The sequence below is a fragment of the Heterodontus francisci genome, chromosome 4 (assembly GCF_036365525.1).
Source record: "Heterodontus francisci isolate sHetFra1 chromosome 4, sHetFra1.hap1, whole genome shotgun sequence".
In the NCBI taxonomy this organism is placed as follows: domain Eukaryota; kingdom Metazoa; phylum Chordata; class Chondrichthyes; order Heterodontiformes; family Heterodontidae; genus Heterodontus; species Heterodontus francisci.
In genome coordinates this window covers 119818298-119840878 of record NC_090374.1, presented here as the reverse complement: position 1 = coordinate 119840878, position 22581 = coordinate 119818298, and the positions used below count along the sequence as shown (strand labels likewise).

At 42.8% G+C, this 22581-nt stretch overlaps 1 protein-coding gene across 3 annotated transcripts in view; it reads right to left on the bottom strand.

The window, feature by feature from the left end:
- Positions 1 to 22581, bottom strand: part of naa35 (N-alpha-acetyltransferase 35, NatC auxiliary subunit) — a 98436-nt gene that overhangs the window by 31292 nt on the left and 44563 nt on the right. For all 3 annotated transcript variants that reach the window (XR_010974897.1, XM_068030056.1, XM_068030057.1), the window contains exons 15-17: positions 17130 to 17196; positions 11302 to 11400; positions 1239 to 1417 (exon numbers count right to left, since the gene is read on the bottom strand). Coding sequence is in view for 2 of the 3 variants with exons in the window: in XM_068030056.1 (XP_067886157.1) it covers positions 1239 to 1417; positions 11302 to 11400; positions 17130 to 17196 (345 nt within the window). In the remaining variant the exon portion in view is untranslated. The remainder of the gene's footprint in view (positions 1 to 1238; positions 1418 to 11301; positions 11401 to 17129; positions 17197 to 22581) is intronic.

Below are 22581 nucleotides of genomic sequence, written 5' to 3'. Positions count from 1 at the left end.
TTGGGTATGCACAGCACAATTTCAAAATTTTCAGATAACACAAAACTTGGAAGTATTGCAAACTGTGAGGAGGATTGTGATAGACTTTAAGAGGACATAGGCAGGCTGGTAGATAGGGTGGACACGTGGCAGATGGAATTTAATGGAAGTGTGAAATAATACATTTTGGTGGGAGGACCAAGGAGAGGCAATATAAAACACAGCATACAGTTCTAAAGGGGATGCAGGAGCAGAGGGACTATGTACACAAATTGTTGAAGGTAGCAGGGCAGGTTGAGAAAGTGGTTAATAAGGTATACAGAGGCATAGAGTACAAAAGAAAGGCGGTTATGGTGAACCTTGAAAAAAACACCGGTTCGGCCTCAACTGGAGTATGGTGTTCAATTCTGGGCACCACACTTTAGGAAGGATGTGAAGGCATTAGAGAGGGTGCAAAAAAGATTTACAAGAATGGTTCTGGGGATGAGGGACTTCAGTTACATGGACAGATTGGAGAAGCTGGGGATGTTCTCCTTAGAGAGGTTGGGAGGAGATTTGATGGAGGTGTTCAAAATCATGAAGGGTCTGGAGAGTGTAGATAGGGAGAAACTGTTCCCATTGTCAGAAGGGTCGAGAACCAGAGGACACTGATAAAAAAGAACAAATGGCGACATGAGGAAAGGTTTTTTTTTAGGATCTGGAATGCACTGCCTGAGACTGTGGTAATGGCAGATACAACTGTGGCTTTCAAAAAAGAATTGGATAATTATCTGAAGAGAAAATATGCAGGACTACGGGACTAGCTGAGCTGCTCTTGCAGAGAGTTGGCATGAACACAATGGGCTGAATGGCCTCCTTCTATGCTGTAAATATTCTACGATTCTATCTCTTTCCCCTTCCACTCCATTTTCTAACTTCTCAATGGTCATGTGCGGAAATTGTTTCAGAATCATATAGTTCAGAGATTGCAATACAATTCTGTTAAAATATAAATGAATTTACTTTAAAGAAAAATAATTGCAACATCCAGTTGTAAGACTAATGGAGCAAAATTTACACCGTTCTTTTAATACGGCATATCAAAATTTGTAGTACTCTAGACTGTTCATAACTGAACAGATGACAAACATATAGCTGTTCAACATTTAAATTGTAGTTTTGAGCAACTTTCTATCTAAAGCTCAGATTATGTAGTTTCCAAAAATAAATACACAAAGCAGTATAATTTGAACACTTCCATCGCAGATAAGTTTTCATACCAGTAGACATAGTAGTACTCATGCATGCTGTAGAGTTCCAATTCAAAGCCACTCAACAAGTATTGGATCATGATCCGAAGGTTATGGTAGAGGATCCAAGTGCCCAAGCATGCTAGATGCTGCCTCTGTGGTTCCTGTTTCAATAACATGCTATGGAGTGCTGCATCCACCTTCTCAGCCTGCAAGCAGGAGTTCATAATAAGTCATATTGCAATTCATCTCATGCTGAATTGTTTTCCCTCACATACACTAGTGTTTGAAATATATTCACATTATAGTTTGAGACAATTCAAATCCATTAGTTGACTCACAAAAAAAGGGTAATCATTAAAGCTTAGTTTTAGAATCTAGTCTTTAGTTATTTCAAAAAAAAGTTACTGTTCTATTAAAAGGTTTTTGCCCTCTCTATGGCTCATGCCTTTTCCTCTCAGCTTTCTACATTCTCAGTGTTCCTGTGTGAGAAAATTGTTATCATAATCAAAGCATTAAGAAGAATATCATAGCCTGTTTGGTTGATGGTGCCATCTAAAGACTACACCCAAAATAAGTACAAATACAATTTTATATAAACATAAAATCGTGTGTCACTTATTGTTTTGATCTTGCATTCTTTTTATTCTTTGACGAGGTGGGAATGAGTTATGACGAGGATGCAAAGGCTTGTGGCAGGGGGATGGGAACCAAATGAGGTCAGTGGAGAGTAAGGATGTAGTAACTAAAGCCTGTAAGGAACTAGATAATGAAGTCAGCGTGACTAAGGGAAAGAGTAGGCAGGGAGCAGATGATGAAAGCAAAGGGACTGGTGGTCTGAGGTGTATTTGTTTTAATGCAAGAAGTGTAGTAGGTAAGGCAGATGAACTTAGGGCTTGGATTAGTACCTGGGAGTATGATGTTATTGCTATTACTGAGACTTGGTTAAGGGAAGGGCATGATTGGCAACTAAATATCCCATGATACCGATGCTTCAGGCGGGATAGAGAGGGAGGTAAAAGGGGTGGAGGAGTTGCATTACTGGTCAAAGAGGATATCACAGCTGTGCTGAAGGAAGGCACTATGGAGGACTCGAGCTGTGAGGCAATATGGGCAGAACTCAGAAATAGGAAGGGTGCAGTAACAATGTTGGGGCTGTACTACAGGCCTCCCAACAGCGAGCGTGAGATAGAGGTACAAATATGTAAACAGATTATGGAAAGCTGTAGGAGCAACAGGGTGGTGGTGATAGGAGATTTTAATTTTCCCAACATTGACTGGGATTCACTTAATGTTAGAGGTCTAGATGGAGCAGAATTTGTAAGGAGCATCCAGGAGGGTTTTCTAGAGCAGTATGTAAATAGTCCAACTCGGGAAGGGGCCATACAGGACCTGGCATTGGGAAATGAGCCGGGCCAGGTGGTTGACGTTTCAGTAGGGGATGACTTTGGGAATAGTGATCACAATTCCGTAAGTTTTAGAATACTCATGGACAAAGACGAGAGTGGTCCTAAAGGAAGAGTGCTAAATTGGGGGAAGGCCAACTATACCAAAATTCGGCAGGAGCTGGGGACTGTAGATTGGGAGCAGCTGTTTGAAGGTAAATCCATTTTTGATATGTGGGAGGCTTTTAAAGAGAGGTTGATTAGCGTGCAGGAGAGACATGTTCCTGTGAAAATGAGGGGTAGAAATGGCAAGATTAGGGAACCATGGATGACAGGTGAAATTGTGAGACTAGCTAAGAGGAAAAAGGAAGCACACATAAGGTCTAGGCGGCTGAAGAAAGACGAAGCTTTGAAAGAATATCGGGATTGTAGGCGCAATCTGAAACGAGGAATTAAGAGGGCTAAAAGGGGTCATGAAATATCTTTAGCAAACAGGGTTAAGGAAAATCCCAAAGCCTTTTATTCATATATAAGGAGCAAGAGGGTAACTAGAGAAAGGATTGGCCCACTCAAGGACAAAGGAGGAAAGTTATGCGTGGAGTCAGAGAAAATGGGTGAGATTCTCAACGAGTACTTTGCATCGGTATTCACCGAGGAGAGGGACATGACGGATGTTGTGGTTCGGGACAGATGTTTGATTACTCTAGGTCAAGTCGGCATAAGGAGGGAGGAAGTGTTGGGTATTCTAAAAGGCATTAAGGTGGACAAGTCCCCAGGTCCGGATGGGATCTATCCCAGGTTACTGTGGGAAGCGAGAGAGGAAATAGTTGGGGCCTTAACAGATATCTTTGCAACATCCTTAAACATGGGTGAGGTCCCGGAGGACTGGAGAATTGCTAATGTTGTCCCCTTGCTTAAGAAGGGTAGCAGGGAAAATCCAGGTAACTATAGACCGGTGAGCCTGACGTCAGTGGTAGGGAAGCTGCTGGAGAAGATACTGAGGGATAGGATCTATTCCCATCTGGAAGAAAATGGGCTTATCAGTGATAGGCAACATGGTTTTGTGCAGGGAAGGTCATGTCTTACCAACTTAATAGAATTCTTTGAGGAAGTGACAAAGTTGATTGATGAGGGAAGGGCTGTAGATGTCATATACATGAACTTCAGTAAGGCGTTTGATAAGGTTCCCCATGGTAGGCTGATGGAGAAAGTGAAAGCGCATGGGGTCCAAGGTGTACTAGCTAGATGGATAAAGAACTGGCTGGGCAACAGGAGACAGAGAGTAGCAATGGAAGGGAGTTTCTCAAAATGGAGACGTGTGACCAGTGGTGTTCCACAGGGATCCGTGCTGGGACCACTGTTGTTTGTGATATACATAAATGATTTGGAGGAAAGTATAGGTGGTCTGATTAGCAAGTTTGCAGATGACACTAAGATTGGTGGAGTAGCAGATAGTGAAGGGGACTGTCAGAGAATACAGCAGAATATAAATAGATTGGAGAGTTGGGCAGAGAAATGGCAGATGGAGTTCAATCAGGGCAAATGCGAGGTGATGCATTTTGGAAGATCCAATTCAAGAGTGAACTATACAGTAAATGGAAAAGTCCTGGGGAAAATTGATGTACAGAGAGATTTGGGTGTTCAGGTCCATTGTTCCCTGAAGGTGGCAACGCAGGTCAATAGAGTGGTCAAGAAGGCATACGGCATGCTTTCCTTCATCGGACGGGGTATTGAGTACAAGAGTTGGCAGGTCATGTTACAGTTGTATAGGACTTTGGTTCGGCCACATTTGGAATACTGCGTGCAGTTCTGTTCGCCACATTACCAAAAGGATGTGGATGCTTTGGAGAGGGTGCAGAGGAGGTTCACCAGGATGTTGCCTGGTATGGAGGGCGCTAGCTATGAAGAGAGGTTGAGTAGATTAGGATTATTTTCATTGGAAAGACGGAGGTTGAGGGGGGACCTGATTGAGGTGTACAAAATCATGAGAGGTATAGACAGGGTGGATAGCAAGAAGCTTTTTCCCAGAGTGGGGGATTCAATTACAAGGGGACACGAGTTCAAAGTGAAAGGGGAAAAGTTTAGGGGGGATATGCGTGGAAAGTTCTTTACGCAGAGGGTGGTGGGTGCATGGAACGCATTGCCAGTGGAGGTGGTAGACGCGGGCACGATAGCGTCTTTTAAGATGTATCTAGACAGATACATGAATGGGCAGGAAGTAAATAGATACAGAACCTTAGAAAATAGGCGACAGGTTTAGATTGAGGATTTGGATCGGCGTAGGCTTGGAGGGCCGAAGGGCCTGTTCCTGTGCTGTAATTTTCTTTGTTCTCTTTGTTCTTTGCTTCAAGGGGATTTAGACAGGCTAAGTGAGCAGGTAAGAACATGGCAGGTGGAATATAATGTGGAAAAATGTGAAGTTATCCACTTTGGTAGGAAAAGCAAATGCAGAATATTTCTTAAATGGTGAGAAATTGGGAAGTGTTAGATTAGATTAGATTAGATTAGAGATACAGCACTGAAACAGGCCCTTCGGCCCACCGAGTCTGTGCCGACCATCAACCACCCATTTATACTAATCCTACACTAATCCCATATTCCTACCAAACATCCCCACCTGTCCCTATATTTCCCTACCACCTACCTATACTAGTGACAATTTATAATGGCCAATTTACCTACCAACCTGCAAGTCTTTGGCTTGTGGGAGGAAACCGGAGCACCCGGAGAAAACCCACGCAGACACAGGGAGAACTTGCAAACTCCACACAGGCAGTACCCAGAATCGAACCCGGGTCCCTGCAGCTGTGAGGCTGCAGCGCTAACCACTGCGCCACTGTGGATGCCAACATCTTCCCAAGTCACCAAGGTTTCTGCTGTTTATTGAGCTTAAGGCATGTGACTTCCAGTAAAGGTTGTTTTCATACAAGACGTCTCAGTCACTCATGTAAAATAACATCCATGGAGTCTTTTCAGTTTTCCCAAACAAACCAATGTCCATAATTCCAAAATATGAATCCTCCAAAAAAATTTTTTAAAATGGAAGCAATTTCATAACAATTGCAAGAGGATTTGAGTACAGAAGTAAAGGATCCTAGGGTTCTAAAAGTGGTTCGTGAGATAGTTGATGTGTTGGTTTTAATTTTCCAAAATTCCCTAGATTCAGGAAAGGTTTCATTAGCTTGGATAATAGCCAATGTAACTCCTTCATTCTAAAAGGGGAGACAGAAAGCAGTTAACTTAACATCTGTCTTAGGGAAAATGTTAGAAGCTATTATTAAAGACATTATAGCAGGGCAAAATTAGAAAAATTCAAGGTAAACAGGCAGAGTCAACAGGGTTTTGTGAAAGGGAAATCATGTTTAACCAATTTATTGGAGTTCTTTGAAGAAGTAACGTGCTATGGATAATGGGGAACTGGTGGATGTATTGTTCTTAAATTGCAGAAGGCATTTGAAAAAGTGCTACATCAAAGGTTATTGTGGAAAATAAAAGCTCACAGTGTAGGGGGTAACTTATTGGCATGGATAGAAGATTGGCTAGCTAATAAAAAATAGAGAGTAGGCATAAATGGGCCATTTTCTGGTTGGCAAGATGTAACAAGTGGTGTGCCACAGGGATCAGTGCTGGGGCCTCAACTTTTTACAATTTATATAAATGACTTTGATGAAGGGACCAAAGGTATAGTTGCTAAATTTGCTGATGACACAAAGATATAGGTAGGAAAGTAAGTTGTGAAGAGGACATAAGGAGGCTACAAAGGGATATAGATAGGTTAAGTGAGTAGGCAAAGATCTGCCAAATGGAGTATAATGTGGGAAAATGTGAAATTGTCCATTTTGGCAGGAAGAATAAAAAAGAAGCATATTATCTAAATGGTGGGAGATTGCAGAGCTCTGAGATGTAAACGGATCTGGGTGTCCTAGTGCATGAATCGCAAAAGGTTAGTATGCAGATTCAGCAAGTAATTAGGAAAGCTATTAGAATGTTATCCTTTATTGTGAGGGAATTGAATACAAAAGTAGGGAGGTTATGCTTCAGTTATGCAGGGCTTTGGTGGGACCACATCTGGAGTATTGTGTACAGTATTGGTCTCCTTATTTAAGGAAGGACGTAAATGCTTTGGAAGCAGTTCAGAAGTTTACTAGACTAATACCTGGAATGGGCGGGTTGTATTGTGAGGAAAGGTTGGACAGGCTAGGCTTGTATCTGCTGTTGTTGAGAAGAGTAATAAGGGGTTGCCCATTTAAGACAGATATGAGGGTCGTGAGTCTTTGGAACTCTCTTCCTCAAAAGGCAGTGGAAGCAGAGTCTTTAAATATTTTTAAGGCAGAGGTAGATAGATTCTTGATAAGCAAGGGGGTAAAAGGTTATTGGGGGTAGGCAGGAATATGGAATCGAGGTTACAATCAGATCAGCCATTATCTTATTGAATGGCAGAGCAGGCTCAAGGGCTGAGTGGCCTACTCCTGCTCCTAACTTTTATGTACGTATATGGGGATAGCATGGGAAAATGGCGTTGAGATAGAAGATCAACCATGATCTAGTTGAATGGCGGAGCAGGCTCAAGGGGCCGAGTGGCCTACTCCTGCTCCTCTTTCCTTTCTTCCTAAATATGTATCCTTTTCTATTCATCCAATTATTTCTCTATTGTTGAAAAATTTCAAATCTTCCAGTTACCTCGAATTCTACTCTCTTAAGAGTCTTTTACGCTGGACTTTTACGCCCCCCAAAGAGCGGGATGGTGGTTGGGGGGGGCAGGGGAAGAGCGTAAAATGGAGCGGGTCACTCGTGGGGCCCTTCATGACCCGCTCCCGCCTCCACTTTACGCAGGGCAGCGGCGGCATAAAATGACCCGCCCGCCTCAGGCCAATCAAGGCCCTGAAGAGGCCAATTAACTCTTCAGAACTGCACTATTAAGTATATATTGCCTCTCTCTATTCCTTCTGGCAAAATGCATCACCTCACACTTGTCAGTATTAAATTCCATTTGCTACCTCTCTGCCCATTCTGCTAGCTTATCTATGTTCTTTTGCAGGCGGTTCATCTCATCCTGTTTGCCACAGCTCCAAGTTTGGTGTTGTCAGCAAATTTTGAGATTCTACTCTTTATTCCAAGGTCCAAGTCATTTACATATAGCAAAAAAACAGTGGTCCTAGCCCTGACCCTTGGGGAACACCATTGTCTACAATCCTGCAGTCTGAAAAGCAAATATTTATGATAACTCGCTGTTTTCTGTCCTTCCATCCTCTTTGCTCCTACAGTGTATTTGAGGCCAGAAAAAAAAAATTTTGTTTGAAAAAGGCTTTTCTTGCCCCTGATTTTGAAGACCCTGATTCTGAAATCTGATATCATTAGATCGCTGACCTGACTTCAAAATGTGCTCAAATCCTCCATGAAGGTTGCTCTGGAGATCCCAACAATAGTGAACTTGTAACATGGCACTTGAAGTCAAATTTATTTTATAACCTCATAAAAAATAATTACATTACTGAATGTTGTTCATCAACATTTTCTGTTTGAATTATCTGTTTTTCATCAACTTACTATGCACCAATATATTTGTACTTTGGATCTCAGCTGTTGAGGGTTACCATCTCCAGTATGTGCTGTTTTATGTCTTTCTCTCCTCCCCCATCTCCCAACACAAGAATTTAAATAAATTAACATACAAGATTAATTCATACAAAGACAAAAAAGTATGATCACAGTCATGCAATGTAACTATATTAGTTGCTTAAGGGTAAAATTCAGTAATTATAATTCCAGCAGGGAGCAGTATACCACTGCAGTGCCAACTCCCTGCCCTGTACTCCTTTCAAGTGCAACTTCCTGATGGGTTTGCAGGATCACTGAATTTACCTTTCAGTCTCGACTGTCTATTTTCTCAAGATTTGTATTTCAAGGAACACAGTACAAAATAATTCAAGATTTATTAAAAATTACTATCTGATCAATTAAAAAGTAAAATTACTTTTAAGTTTTGATTAGGTCTTATTACACAGAATGATCAAATGTTTAAAACGAGCTTTAAAATAAAGAAAAATGTGGCTTTAAAAAAAAAAATCTTTCATTTCTGAGAGTGAGTGAACCTGCTCTGGCACTGTTGGAATACAGTTTGTGAGAACCCTGCTCTGACATTATGGTCTGCATTCTATAAGACCACTGCCGAAATCGGGGCGGGCTGCACACCAAAGAGCCACCGCGATTCCAAGCACTGCGGCTCATTTAAATAGACAGGGTGGGTCTCCCCACCCACCCGATCACGTGGAGGGGGTGGCCTGTCCGTCCACGGCAATGACGTCAGCTATTCACAGGTGCTGACGGCATTTTTAAAGGGCTATTAGCCCTACCAGCAAATTTAAATATTTAAAGATAGATGAAATTAAAAAAAATACATCTCTTTTGCCCCTCTCCCACCTCCAATAACAATTTAATTAATTATTTGCCCTTCCCCTCCAAAACACTTAACTTTACCATTTGACCTTCCCCCCCACACTACAACCCTTCCCATCATCCCCTACACCCATGATGCTAATTTGACCCCGTCCCCCCATACCTCGCACTGATAAACTTACATCCTCCCTTCTCCCCAACAGTGTTGCGCCTCGTTTCCCCTGACAGGGATCCGAAGGTGTGGCAGTGGTGGCTGCCAGAGTGAGGATCGTGGCGGGAGATCAGGAAGTGACAAGAAAGTTATCATTTCAGGTGTTGTAATTTATTTGTTGCAGTACCGTTGCTGAGTGGCAGGTGGGTTGCCACGAAGCATTGCTGATGCTGGCAATATCGGGCTGGGCCCTGCCGGCGTTGAGGTCCGTGGCCTCCCTCATCTGGGCAATCTTCATGCGCCCCCCCCCCCCCACCCACTGCCTAGGATCCCGACATCGAGGGCTCTACAGAATCCAGCCTTATGAGTGTGACCTCCACGCGAGTAACCCTGCTGACGAGTCAGTGTGAACGGTGAGTGAGTGACCCTGCCCTGGCAGTATGGGAGTGAATGGTGAGTGAGTGATCCTGCCCTGGCAGTATGGGGGTGAATGGTGTGTGATTGATCCTGCTCTGGCAGTATGGGGGTGAATGGTGAGTGAGTGATCCTGCCCCAGCAGTATGGGGGTGAATGGTGAGTGAGTGATCCTGCCCTGGCAGTATGGGAGTGAATGGTGTGTGATTGATCCTGCCCCGGCAGTATGGGGGTGAATGGTGAGTGAGTGATCCTGCTCTGGCAGTATGGGGGTGAATGGTGAGTGAGTGATCCTGCCCTGGCAGTATGGGGGTGAATGGTGAGTGAGTGATCCTGCCCCGGCAGTATGGGAGTGAATGGTGAGTGAGTGATCCTGCCCCGGCAGTATGGGAATGAATGGTGAGTGAGTGATCCTGCCCCGGCAGTATGGGGGTGAATGGTGAGTGAGTGATCCTGCCCCGGCAGTATGGGAGTGAATGGTGAGTGAGTGATCCTGCCCCGGCAGTATGGGGGTGAATGGTGTGTGAGTGATCCTGCCCCGGCAGTATGGGGGTGAATGGTGAGTGAGTGATCCTGCCCCGGCAGTATGGGAGTGAATGGTGAGTGAGTGATCCTGCCCCGGCAGTATGGGGGTGAATGGTGAGTGAGTGATCCTGCCCCGGCAGTATGGGGGTGAATGGTGAGTGAGTGATCCTGCCCCGGCAGTGTGGGGGTGAATGGTGAGTGAGTGATCCTGCCCTGGCAGTGTGGGGGTGAATGGTGAGTGAGTGATCCTGCCCTGGCAGTATGGGGGTGAATGGTGAGTGAGTGATCCTGCCCCGGCAGTATGGGAGTGAATGGTGAGTGAGTGATCCTGCCCTGGCAGTGTGGGAGTGAATGGTGAGTGAGTGATCCTGCCCCGGCAGTATGGGAGTGAATGGTGAGTGAGTGATCCTGCCCTGGCAGTGTGGGAGTGAATGGTGAGTGAGTGATCCTGCCCCGGCAGTATGGGGGTGAATGGTGAGTGAGTGATCCTGCCCTGGCAGTATGGGAGTGAATGGTGTGTGAGTGATCCTGCCCCGGCAGTATGGGGGTGAATGGTGAGTGAGTGATCCTGCCCCGGCAGTATGGGGGTAAATGAACAGTGTGTAGTGTAGACTGAAATAGTTTGAACATGATCTTCATTAAATCATTAATAATAGTGTATTTAATCAGCATTGTTCCTTGGAGGAGTGTTTATGTTCATTTAAAAAAAAACAATTTAGATAAGCTAGTGGAAGCCTCATTCATTGGTAGATTGATGAATGTAAATAACATATAATTAAGACAGAAAAGAAGTCCATTGATCAGATGGATGAAGTACCATCCTGTTACTAACTACAGCTGACTGCGAGGGCATTTGTCCTATGCCCAGCCCTGCACTTTCGGATAAGATGTTGAACCAAAGTTCCATCTGTCACTTTCAGGTGGAGTTATGAGTACCCTTGCCACTATTTTGGAGATGAGCAAGGAAGTTCTCCTGGTGTCCCAACACATATTTACTGCACAATCAACGCCAACAAAACAGATTATCGGCGTCATTTATCTCATTGCTGTTTGTGGGACCTTGCTGTGCGGATATTGGTTGCCATGCTTCCCTACATTACAACATTACACTTCAAAAATAACTTCATTGGCTGTGAAGTGCTTGGGATGTCCTGAGATCGTGATAGATGCCATAGAAGTACAAGTTCTATCCTCTTTTAATTTCGTATTTCATGCAAAATACCTCGTCCTGTAGAGTGGAAAATTCCTCCAGAATGTGGCCTAATTTATCTCTCTGGCGAGCTCTGTTGTGTCCATGAATCTGGATCAAACTGCAAAATGGCTGGAAGAAATAAACCAGCAGTAAATTAACGGCTCAGAGTTTAAATGTTTCAAACCTTGCACCACAATTCTCTATCACATTTTGAGTAACATCCTTTACTGCTGGATCCTGAACAACTGACATACATATAAATGACAATAAGGTTTTCTCATCAAGTTAACATTTTATACCAAAGGAAGTAAATTATAATTCTTTTGGATAGATTTTACTCTTTCAATTTTTTAATTAAATTTCTCTCTCCTCCTCCTGCCACAAACTTCTCTCCACTGTTCATCTAAGAGATAGAAAGGACATATGTACTGAGACCTCTAATAATCTATTGGTCTAACACAAGTGCATGACATCAGTCCATGCTGACCCCTAACTCTCAGCTTTTTCGACTCTTTGCTGTCGAAAAGTATAAAAATTTGTTGTGCTGAGAATCATAAGCATGGACCAAAATTTGATGGCTGTCATGCATTGTGCTGAGGAGACAATACAACCTGCCATCAGATTTAAAATTGAACGTCATACCTAATGTCCAATTTTTTATTCAAAAGCTAACTATAAGAAAAACATCTTACAAATATCTAAATAGTAAAAGCTGAGGTTTATTAAAAAAACTCTTTCAAAGAAAAATCTGCTTTATAAAATGTTTATGGGATGGCAGTCAATACTATTTCACCTATTGAATGTCAAAATTCAGAGCCTTCATTATCTAGAAGCACAGCAACAAAACATTATATAGTCTGTTCATAGCAGTATTGAAAATGGAGATGTCAATTTTTATTAACAACTGAAACAATGTTTTTGTTAACAATCACTTAAAATTTCCATAGAATTCTACAGAATGGGGGTTACCATTGACCAGAAAACTGAACTGGACCAGCCACATAAATACTATGACTACAAGAGGGTCAAAGGCTGGGAATTCTGCAGCGCGTAACCCACCTCCTGTCTCCCCAGTGCCTGTCCACCATCTACAAGGCATAAATCAGGACTGTGATGGAATACTCTCCAGTTGCCTGGATGGGTGCAGCTCCAACAACACTCAAGAAGCTCGACACCATCCATGTCAAAGCAGCCCGCTTGATTGGCACCCCATCCACCGCCTTCAACATTCACTCTCCTCACCACTGACATAGTGGCAGCCATGTACACCATCTACAAGAGCATTGCAGCAACTCACCAAGGCTCCTTTGACAGAACATTCCAAACCCCGTGGACTCTACCATCTAGAAGGACAAGGGTAACAGACGCATGGGAACACCATCACCTGCAAGCTCCCCTCCAAGCCACATACCATCTTGAGTTGGAACTATATCTCTGTTCCTTCACTGTCGCTGGGTCAAAGTCCTGGCACACCCTTCCTAACAGCATTGTGGGTGAACCTACACCTCAAGGATTGCAGGGGTTCAAGAAGGCAGCTCACCACCACCTTTTCAAGGGTAATTAGGGATGGACATGAAATGCTGGCATAGCCAGTGATGCCCGCATCCCATGAACAAATTAAATAAAAAATTGGAATCTTGCTTCCTGTACTGGACATCTGTCACAACGCTATTTCACTAAATCGGTGGTTCTCAAACTTTTTTGGTGCAAGGACCCCTTTTCAAATAGATTAGTAATCACAGACCCCTTAAATTATACTATATAAAACCCATAATAGGACAGTGCTGCCTGTAAAGAGTGCTTTAATAATTCTTTTACGAAAACACCTATTTACGTACAAATATCAGCGAGACGAGTGTGTCTGCTTCTTACTGCAGAGGCTTTCTAACCTTGGTGTGATGTTTGACAATGCCACTCACAAATCATTCTCCTTTTCCAGATGGGCCTGCACTTTGTCTTCATTGTTGCAACAGCAGAAAAAATGTATGTTGTTGGGAAAAGTAACAACACTTTCATTGCTTCTTTTATCAATTCTGGGTACTCCGCAGCAACAGATGGCCAAAACTGGGAATGTGTTTGTCCCTGAAACTTAAATCTCAGTGAACAGTTCTGCCAGTTTTTCTTCTGTTTTTCCAGTTTAGCAACAAGAATATGTAGCAAATGTTGAACATGGATTCCGAAGCCAATTGTACTTACCTGTGTTTGCATTTTCAAAATAAGGAGTGACGCATGCTGCCAATGTTGCTTACATCCAGAAACTCAGTCAGTTCCTGGAACATACTGGAAACCCCTTTGCTCACCCTTGTTTTCCAAATCTCAATTTTCTTCCTAAATGTTGCATTCTTATCACTCACTTTAATATGGTTATATTGCCCCCTTTATTGATAGATTCAGCACATTTAACAGGTTAAAAATATCAGCAAGGTTTGCAAGTTTAGTTATCCATAATTGGTCAGAGAAGTTTTCAGCCAAACAGGATTGTGCTTAGAAAGAAAACCCAGCAGCTCTTTACGAGGCTCAAAACTTCTTCCAAGGCTGCTGTAGATAGTTTTGTGATGGTTATTAGCTTTATTTTATTCTCTAATCTGATACTAACACATTAGTTAAAGGATATTTTGTATTTCACACTACCATATTAAAAGTGATCAGTCACAATTAATTCTACAGTCTTGATCAAGTTATATGAGTTTGATAGTAATTACATAGTGTATGTCTTAATTGTATAGCTTTAATAATGAAAATGTTTAAAAATGTTGAAGGAATCATTTTCTTAACTCACTGCAATACAAATGTCAGCAAAAAGGCATTGTGGACTAATAACATTCAACAGCTTAAAGCTAATAAAGAATCAATTCCATTTTGGCAGCATAAGGAGATGATAACTGAATAGAGCTCTTTTATTCATAATTATTGGCAGGTATCCTATCACTTAAGTCCTAATTAGAATAGGCTAGCAACTGACATCACAGGGTCTGAACCACCATCAGGCCAAGCACAAGGTAGCCTGATGATCAAAAAGGGTTAAAAGCCAGGGTCCAGAATGCTTCTTTGCACAGATTCCAAAGAATAACTCTAGCATGTGTAAAGCTACCAACTCTAGCACATGGGGAAGAGAGGACAAAAGAAATGCAAAAGTCTTCACGCCATCTGTGACCAAAACTCAATTGGAAAGCGCAACCGAGAGAGCTGTAAAGTCATTACCTGAATTTTGTTACGTATAACTTGTTATTTCTTAATAAAGTTTTCCTGAGTTACACCAAGTATCCTTTTATCATATTGGTCACAGTCTTGTCGAGACACGAGTTAAAAGTGAGAAAGACTCGATAAAGAGAAATCTCACTTACACTGCCAAGAGAAAGCCAACATACTTAAGTGTGAGACAATAATTTTTCATGTCCTGCACCCATTTCTGAACACAGCCTTGCAAAGAAATGTGAATTCACAGATCTGGACTTCACAAAATTCCCAGCTGCATTTAACATATCATGTAATTCTGGTTCCAATCTTTTGAAGCAAGGACTTGGCAATGAACGTACAATGTGTCACGATTACCACTGGGTTTATGGCTCTTAGTCTTGCAACACCATTCCTATTGCCCGGCATAGCGGCTGCACCACCTGAGCAAACAGCACACCGTTCTTGCTCTTAAGCAATTCTGATTCTATTAAATTATCCAGTAACTTGAATAGTTCCTTACCCGTTGCTCATACTGATAATACCTGACAAAAAAAACATCTAAAATTTTTCCCAGCCTAACATAGTGAATGTAAGCTAATAGTTGTTCTGCAACTACCAACGTCAGTTGTCTCATCAAGCTAAATTGCAAACAGCTCATATTGACAAAGCCTGTCAATTGACATTTCACATCTTTTGAAGATTCCTTGACTCTTCTACTAACTGTGTCATTTTGTGCTGCATCTTCACTCGCCATCACTTTGAACATTTCTAAAGCAGCTGGAAGAATCAGCTCTTCTCCAACTGTACGAGCTTTCTTGCTTTTAGCAATTCAAAACGCGGTTGAGGAGGATACTTCCAGGGCCTTTTCTGGAACCAATCCTATATTTATTTGAGTTTTCTGACAACTGTATTGTTCCTTTCTTTGTTCAAAGAAGTGGCGGCGCAGTGGTTAGCACCGCAGCCTCACAGCTCCAAAAGAATTGGACCCAGTACTCCAATTCTGGGTACTGCCTGTGTGGAGTTTGCAAGTTCTCCCTGTGAACCACGTGGGTTTTCGCTGGGTGCTCCGGTTTCCTCCCACAACCAAAGGCTTGCAGGTTGATAGGTAAATTGGACACTATAAATTGCCCCTAGTATAGGTAGGTGGTAGGGGGATATAGGGAAGGTGGGGATGTGGTAGGAATATGGGATTAGTGTAGGATTAGTATAAATGGGTGGTTGATGGTCGGCACAGACTTGGTGGGCCGAAGGGCCTGTTTCAGTGCTGTATCTCTAAATAAAATAAAAAAAATAAAGTCTTTTGATTTACCTTTATATTCTGAATGCCTAGCAGTGTTCTGTAGTTCTGCAGGTTTCATTGCTTTGTTGGATGAAATTTGTAAACACGCAGCACATTGCAACTGTTCCTCACGGAGCTTCATAAATCCAAATTCTATACAACTCTCCTCATACTTTCTGATCTTCATTTGTTTTTTGCAACTGGACTCAGCACTTCTCATAACTTCAGCTAAAGTACTTGCAATAGCAGTATGAACTTGTTTCAAATACATTTCAATTTTAAAGTAATTTACTCACACTTATAACTCATGAAGCTACCAAGTACTGTGAAGTCCTGGCCAATGGCCTCCTTTACAGATGACTGGCAGCAGCTGGCTTTATTTTACAGTAAAGTACCTAGATTCAAGACATCAATTTAAACTCTCAGCATGCAGTATAACTCCAGACTAGTCCAAAGACACTAGCCTGCTAAAGTTTAGATGCTCTATAATGAAGCAGATACTTTCCTATCAGCTGCTGTAGTCAAATATTTTTGTTTAATTTCCTTCACTGCCCTTCATGCACACAGTAAAGGGGGTGGGACTGTGTTCAAACTGTTCACATGAACAGTTAGTATTCCTCAGACTGGTTCATTGATGGGATATATGTGGCGATTGAATGTGGATAATTCAGTCATTAGTTCGCAAACATTTGGAATATTTCCGTACGGGCGTGGTGACGGCTGCAAGTGAGGAGGCATTTGTGAAAATGATGGACAGTCACTGTAATAATGGCCGGATCCACATGCTTGCGAATGTGCTTCTAATGACTGTGCTTACTTTGTGGACTCACTGGAGAGTATCTGCAGACCCTATTTTGAAAATCAATACATTAAAAAAAAAATACTGTGTTTCCAAGGGAATAATGGGAGAGTTCAATAGGTAAATGAACTGTACAGTTTAGCACTGAGCACACAGACCAGGGAAGATCACAGCTTTGATGCCTGGTTTGTGCCAATAATCGCAGCCAAGTCTCAATGTGTCCAGTCGAAAGGTGAAACTGACCATATAACAGAATTGGACTCAACTGTGATTCCCCCGCTTCTTCTCCCTGTACTTTCAATAAACACACCCACTCCCACACACAGTCAAATGGCTCATGGATATTCACACTCTAGGTTCATACACAAAGAATACATAAAGGTGAGACACCAAAGGCCTGCAGCATCCAAGGAATCATCTTTCAGGAGAGAATGGATAAGTGGCGGAGGGGGTAAAGGAATAGCTACAACACGCGAACAAAAGATTATTGAATATTATGAAAAATATGAACTGAGAAATTGTCTTTTTTAAATATAACAAAACTGCTGCCCAAATATTTGGAGAATTTAAAATACCCTGCACCAAATGAGATAATTTACTTACCCGAACACAGTGAGTAACAAATGAATCAATATAATCCTTAGCTTGATGATTATTATAAAGGCAACATCTGAAATTACCACAAAAATGAAAGATTAGTATCATTACATTTATTTATTTTCGCAATACAAGAATTTCAGAAAGGAGTTTTTACAGCTGTCATTTGAAATCTCTTTTCAGATGCTAACAAATTAACAGCATTTTCTGTTTTGATTTAAGTTGTATACTTACTCTTTTCTATTCAAACTAAATAGCTCGACCAGCTAAACATTACTGAACAGGGATGCTCGTTGAAATTATGGCTGCATCCTTTCAGTTGGTGCCTTGATGTATATTTTCAGTATTTTTCCATTAAAACACATCACATTTTAGTTAAGGAACATTATTCTACAGTGTACAGAAAGGTGTCTCCTTTCTCTTTTCCACTCTTGAAGACTGCAACTTGAGTTGAAGTTTAGTTGCACTGTTCTTCATCTGAATGGACATTGGTCATGTCCAGGTCTGGACATCGTAGCCTATTCCATTGTAGATGGCATCATGACCAAAGCTTGATCCTGCCGATCTGTAACAGTGACACTTGCATTATTCAGCAAGGATGACTAGAATAGCGGGCAGGAGCAGATTTTTCTCTTCCCTAGCTCCTGAGGCAAAGATACTACGGTTAAAAGTAGTGCCTTAGATGCAATCAGCCAACTAAGCACAGAGCAGTATTTATTAAGTATACTCCAAATAGACTACTTTAGAAAATGATGTCCAACATAGTCCCAGGTTAGGTAGCTTGTTCTTATGTGGACTACCGACTTGTTTGCACTTCTGCATTCCTTTCATAACAAAAGAATTTCAAGCCCTGCTAACTAACTTAAATCCTTATTCCAAACTCTACAGTATTAATGATGAAATCCTGCTGAAAGGAAATGGTTATTGGTTAACTTCAGTGCTTAAATAAGTCAAAAATCGGAGCACAAAAGTCCGAGTGTTTCAAGCCTGTGTCCTCAGTACCTTGCTCTACGGTAGCAAGGCCTGGACAACGTATGTCAGCCAGGAGTGACGTCTCAACTCATTCCATCTTCGCTGCCTCCAGTCAATCCGTGGCATCAGGCAGCAGAACCGTATGTCCAACGCAGAAGTCCTCGAGGCGGCCAACATCCCCAGCATATACACCCTACTGAGCCAGCGGCGCTTGAGATGGCTTGGCCATGTGAGCCGCATGGAAGATGGCAGGATCCGCAAGGACGCATTGTACAGCGAGCTCGTCACTGGTATCAGACCCACCGGCCGTCCATGTCTCCGCTTTAAAGGCGTCTACAAACGCGACATGAAGTCCTGTGACATTGACCACAAGTCGTGGGAGTCAGTTGCCAGTGATCGCCAGAGCTCGCGGATAGCCATAAAGGCGGGGCTAAAGAGTGGCGAATCGAAGAGACTTAGCAGTTGGCAGGAAAAAAGACAGAAGTGCAAGAAGAGAGCCAACTGTGTAACAGCCCTGACAACCAATTTTATCTGTAGCACCTGTGGAAATGTCTGTCACTCTAGAATTGGCCTTTATAGCCATTCCAGGCGCTGCTCCACAAACCACTGACCACCTCTAGGCACTTACCCATTGTCTCTCGAGGCAAGGAGGCCAAAGAAGAAGAATTAAATCAATAGCTGCAGCATAAACAGTGCCAAGCTCAAGTAGAATACTCTTAACACATACTGCAATAAGAAACATACACAACAGCTTGTATTTATAATCGCGCCTTTAATGTAATAAAATGCCCCAAGGTGCATTATAAAACAAAATATGAGACTGACGCACATAAGGAAATATTAGGTTAGATGGCCAAAGCCTTGGTCAAAGAGGTAGGTTTTAAGGAATGTCTTAAAAAAGGAGTCAGAGTCATATACGGCACAGAAGGAGGCCATTTGGCCCATCGAGTTCAAGCTGGCACTCCGTGGAGCAATCCAGTCAGTCCCACTCCCCTGCTTGATCCTGTTAGCCCTGTGAGTTTATTTTCTTCGTAGCCATCCAATTTTCTTTTGAAATCATTGCTCTTCTCTGCTTCCACCACCCTCGTAGGCAGCAAGTTCCAAGTCATTACCACTTGCTGTGTAAAAAAGTTTTTCCTCACATTCCTCCCGCACTTCATGCCCAAAACCTTCAACCTGTCCTCCCTAGTCCTTGTACCATCAGTTAATGGTGTCCTGCAGGCCCCCACCTGCCAAGAATGAGGCACCTCAATTTTGTCATGAACATTGATTTTTAACTGTTGTTGGAGCGAGGAAATGACTTGTTAAGCAGATCAACTGTGGCTGGAAAAAGACATTTACATACTAACAGACATCAAAAGTGAGGAACGCATTCCAGAGCCTGCTAAGGAGGATACAATCCACAAGGGCCAGGACTGGTTAGACCAGCTGGTCACATGACTAACTGGCTGTTCCAGGGTTTTCTTTTGAACTGACCACAGAGAGTTTGAACTCAGAAAGACTGTTTGCTCCTGGACTGAGATCTCTCCTGTCTGCTCACATCTCTCTCTCTCACAAGCCTCTGAATCCACTGAAGACACATGAAACCGAAGAGAAAAAAGTCTCCTACAGCGAACAAGATTTAAGAATACTGGGCCCCACGAAAAGCAAGATCTACCTACAATCAAGGACTCGACAGTAAGCTTGAAGAAAAGTAACAAAAACTCTTCAGATATTGCTTCAAATTTCTTCCACTTCATTTCTTTTGCTCTTTTCTGTCTGTATTTGCATGTGTATATCGTGTATGCATGCTAGCGTGGGTGCGTTGTGTATCTGTAGGCGTCGACCAAATTAGAGTTTATGTTTAATAAATTTCAATCTTCTTTTCTTTAAACCTAAGAAAACATGTTTGTGCTGGTTTCTTTGTCTTATAATCGGAAAGCGGTGAACAAGGATTCAACAAGAGGGAGCCAAAAACACGGTGCGTTTAAAATTAAACCCTGTTATGGTAAGACCAGGTGAAGGCTGAGAGGGACCTCTGGACACCTTTCTCACCTGGTCGTAACAATGGGAACAGTTTTTCCTTGTCTACCTTATCTAAGCCTGACATAATCTTGTACACCTCTATCAAATCTCCCCTCAATTTGCTTTGCTCCAAGGAGAACATAGAGCCATACAGCATAGAAACAGACCCGAGGCCCACCGCTTCCATGCCGACCATAATGCCTATATATACTAATCCCACCTGCCTGCATTAATTCCATATCCCTCTATGCCTTGCTCATTCAAGTACCTGTCCAGATGCCTCTTAAATGTTGCCACTGTTCCTGCCTCCACCACCACCTCTGGCACCTCATTCCAGATACCCACTATTCTTTGTGTGAAAGATTTACCCCTTTGATCCCCTTTAAACCTCCTCCCTCTCACCTTAAATCTATGCCCTCTAGTTTTAGTCACCCCAACCATGGGAAACAGACTCTGGCTATCTACCCTATCTTTGCCTCCCATAGTTTTATATACCTCTATCATGTCCCCTCTCAGCCTCCTTCGCTCCGGGGAAAACAGACCCAGCCTATCCAATCTCTTTTTATAACTCAAGCCCTCCAAACCAGGCAACATCCTTGTGAATCTTTTCTGCACCCTCTCTAGCTTAATCAATTCTTTCCTGTAGTGCAGCAACCAGAACTGCACATAGTACTCCAAATGCGGCCTAACCAACGTTAGGTACAACTGTAACATGACGTCCCAACTCTTGTACTCAATGCCTCGGCCGATGAAGGCAAACATGCCATCCGCCTTCTTCACCACCCTGTCACTTTCAGGGAACTATGTACTTGCACCCCAAGGTCTCTCTGCTCAACAACACTCCCCAGGGCCCTGCCATTCACTGTATATGTCCTGCCCTGGTTTAACTTCCCAAAATGCATCACTCCGCACTTGTCTGCGTTAAATTCCATTTGCCAATCCCTTGCCCACTTTCCCAGTTGATCTATATCCTGTTGTAACCTTAGACAACCTTCTTCACTGTCCACTATACCACCAAGTCTTGGTGTCATCTGCAAACTTACCCCCTACATGCCCCCTACATTCTCATCCAAGTCATTAATATATATGACAAACAACAGAGGGCCCAGCACTGACCCCTGCGGCACGCCACTGGTCACCGGCCTCCAATCTGAAAAACAGCCCTCCACTACCACCCTCTGCCTCCTATCACCAAGCCAATTTTGTACCCAATTGGCCAGCTCACCCTGGATCCCATGTGTTCGAACCTTCCGGACCAGCCTACCATGCGGGACCTTGTCAAAGGCCTTTCTAAAGTCTATGTAGACAACATCCACTGCCCTGCCCTCGTTAATCCTCTTGGTCACCTCCTCAAAAAACTCAATCAAATTCGTGAGACATGATTTCCCACGCACAAAGCCATGCTGACTATCCCTAATCAGACCGTGCCTTTCCAAATGCATATAAATCCTGTCTCTCAGAATCCCTTCCAATAACTTTCCCACCACTGATGTAAGGCTCACTGGCCTGTAGTTCCCTGGCTTATCCCTGCTGCTGAGAAGTATTCATTTAAGACCTCGCCCATTTCCCGTGGCTCCATACATAGATTACCACACTGATCCTTAAGGGGACCTAGTCTCTCCCTAGCTACCCTTTTACTCTTAATATACTTATAGAACTTTTTAGGATTCTCCTTTATCTTATCTGCCAGGGAAATCTCATGGCCCCTTTTCGCCCTCCTAATTTCCTTAAGTGTACTCCTAAATCCCCTATACTCCTCAAGGGACTTGCTTGATCCCAGCTGCCTATACAATATATATAACAACCCCCGCTTCTCCAACCTAACCTTGTAATGAAAATTCCCTAGCCCTGGAAACATTCTGGTGAATTCCTTTGCACCCGCTCAAGAACCCCATATCCTTCCTAAATTGTGACCAGAATTGGCGCAATACTCCAGTTGGGGCCTAATCAGTACTTTATAAAAGCTCAGCATAACTTCCTTGCTTTTGTACTCTATACCTCTATTTATGAAACCCAAGATCCCAAAAGCTTTACTAACCACTCGCAATATGCCCTGCCACCTTCAAAGACCGATGCACATGCACCCCAGGTCCCTCTGTTCCTGCACAGTCTTTAGAAATCTGCCATATAGTCTGTATTGCCTCATCCTATCCCTTCTGCCAAAATACATCACCTCACACTTCTCTGTATTAAATTCCATCTGCCACTTGTCTGCCCATTCTGGTAGCCTATGTCCTGTTGCAGGTGATTTGTATGATCCTCACTGCCACTCCTCCAAGTTTGATATCATCAGCAAATTTTGAAATTCTACTCTGTAATCCAAGATCCAAGTCATTTATATAAGGCAAAAAAGCAATGGTCCTAGCACTGACCCTTGGGGAAGACCGCTGTCTAACATTTTCCAGTCTGAAAAATAACCATTTATGATGATTCGCTGTTTTTGTCCTTAAGTCAATTTTTTTTTATCCAATTGGATAAATTG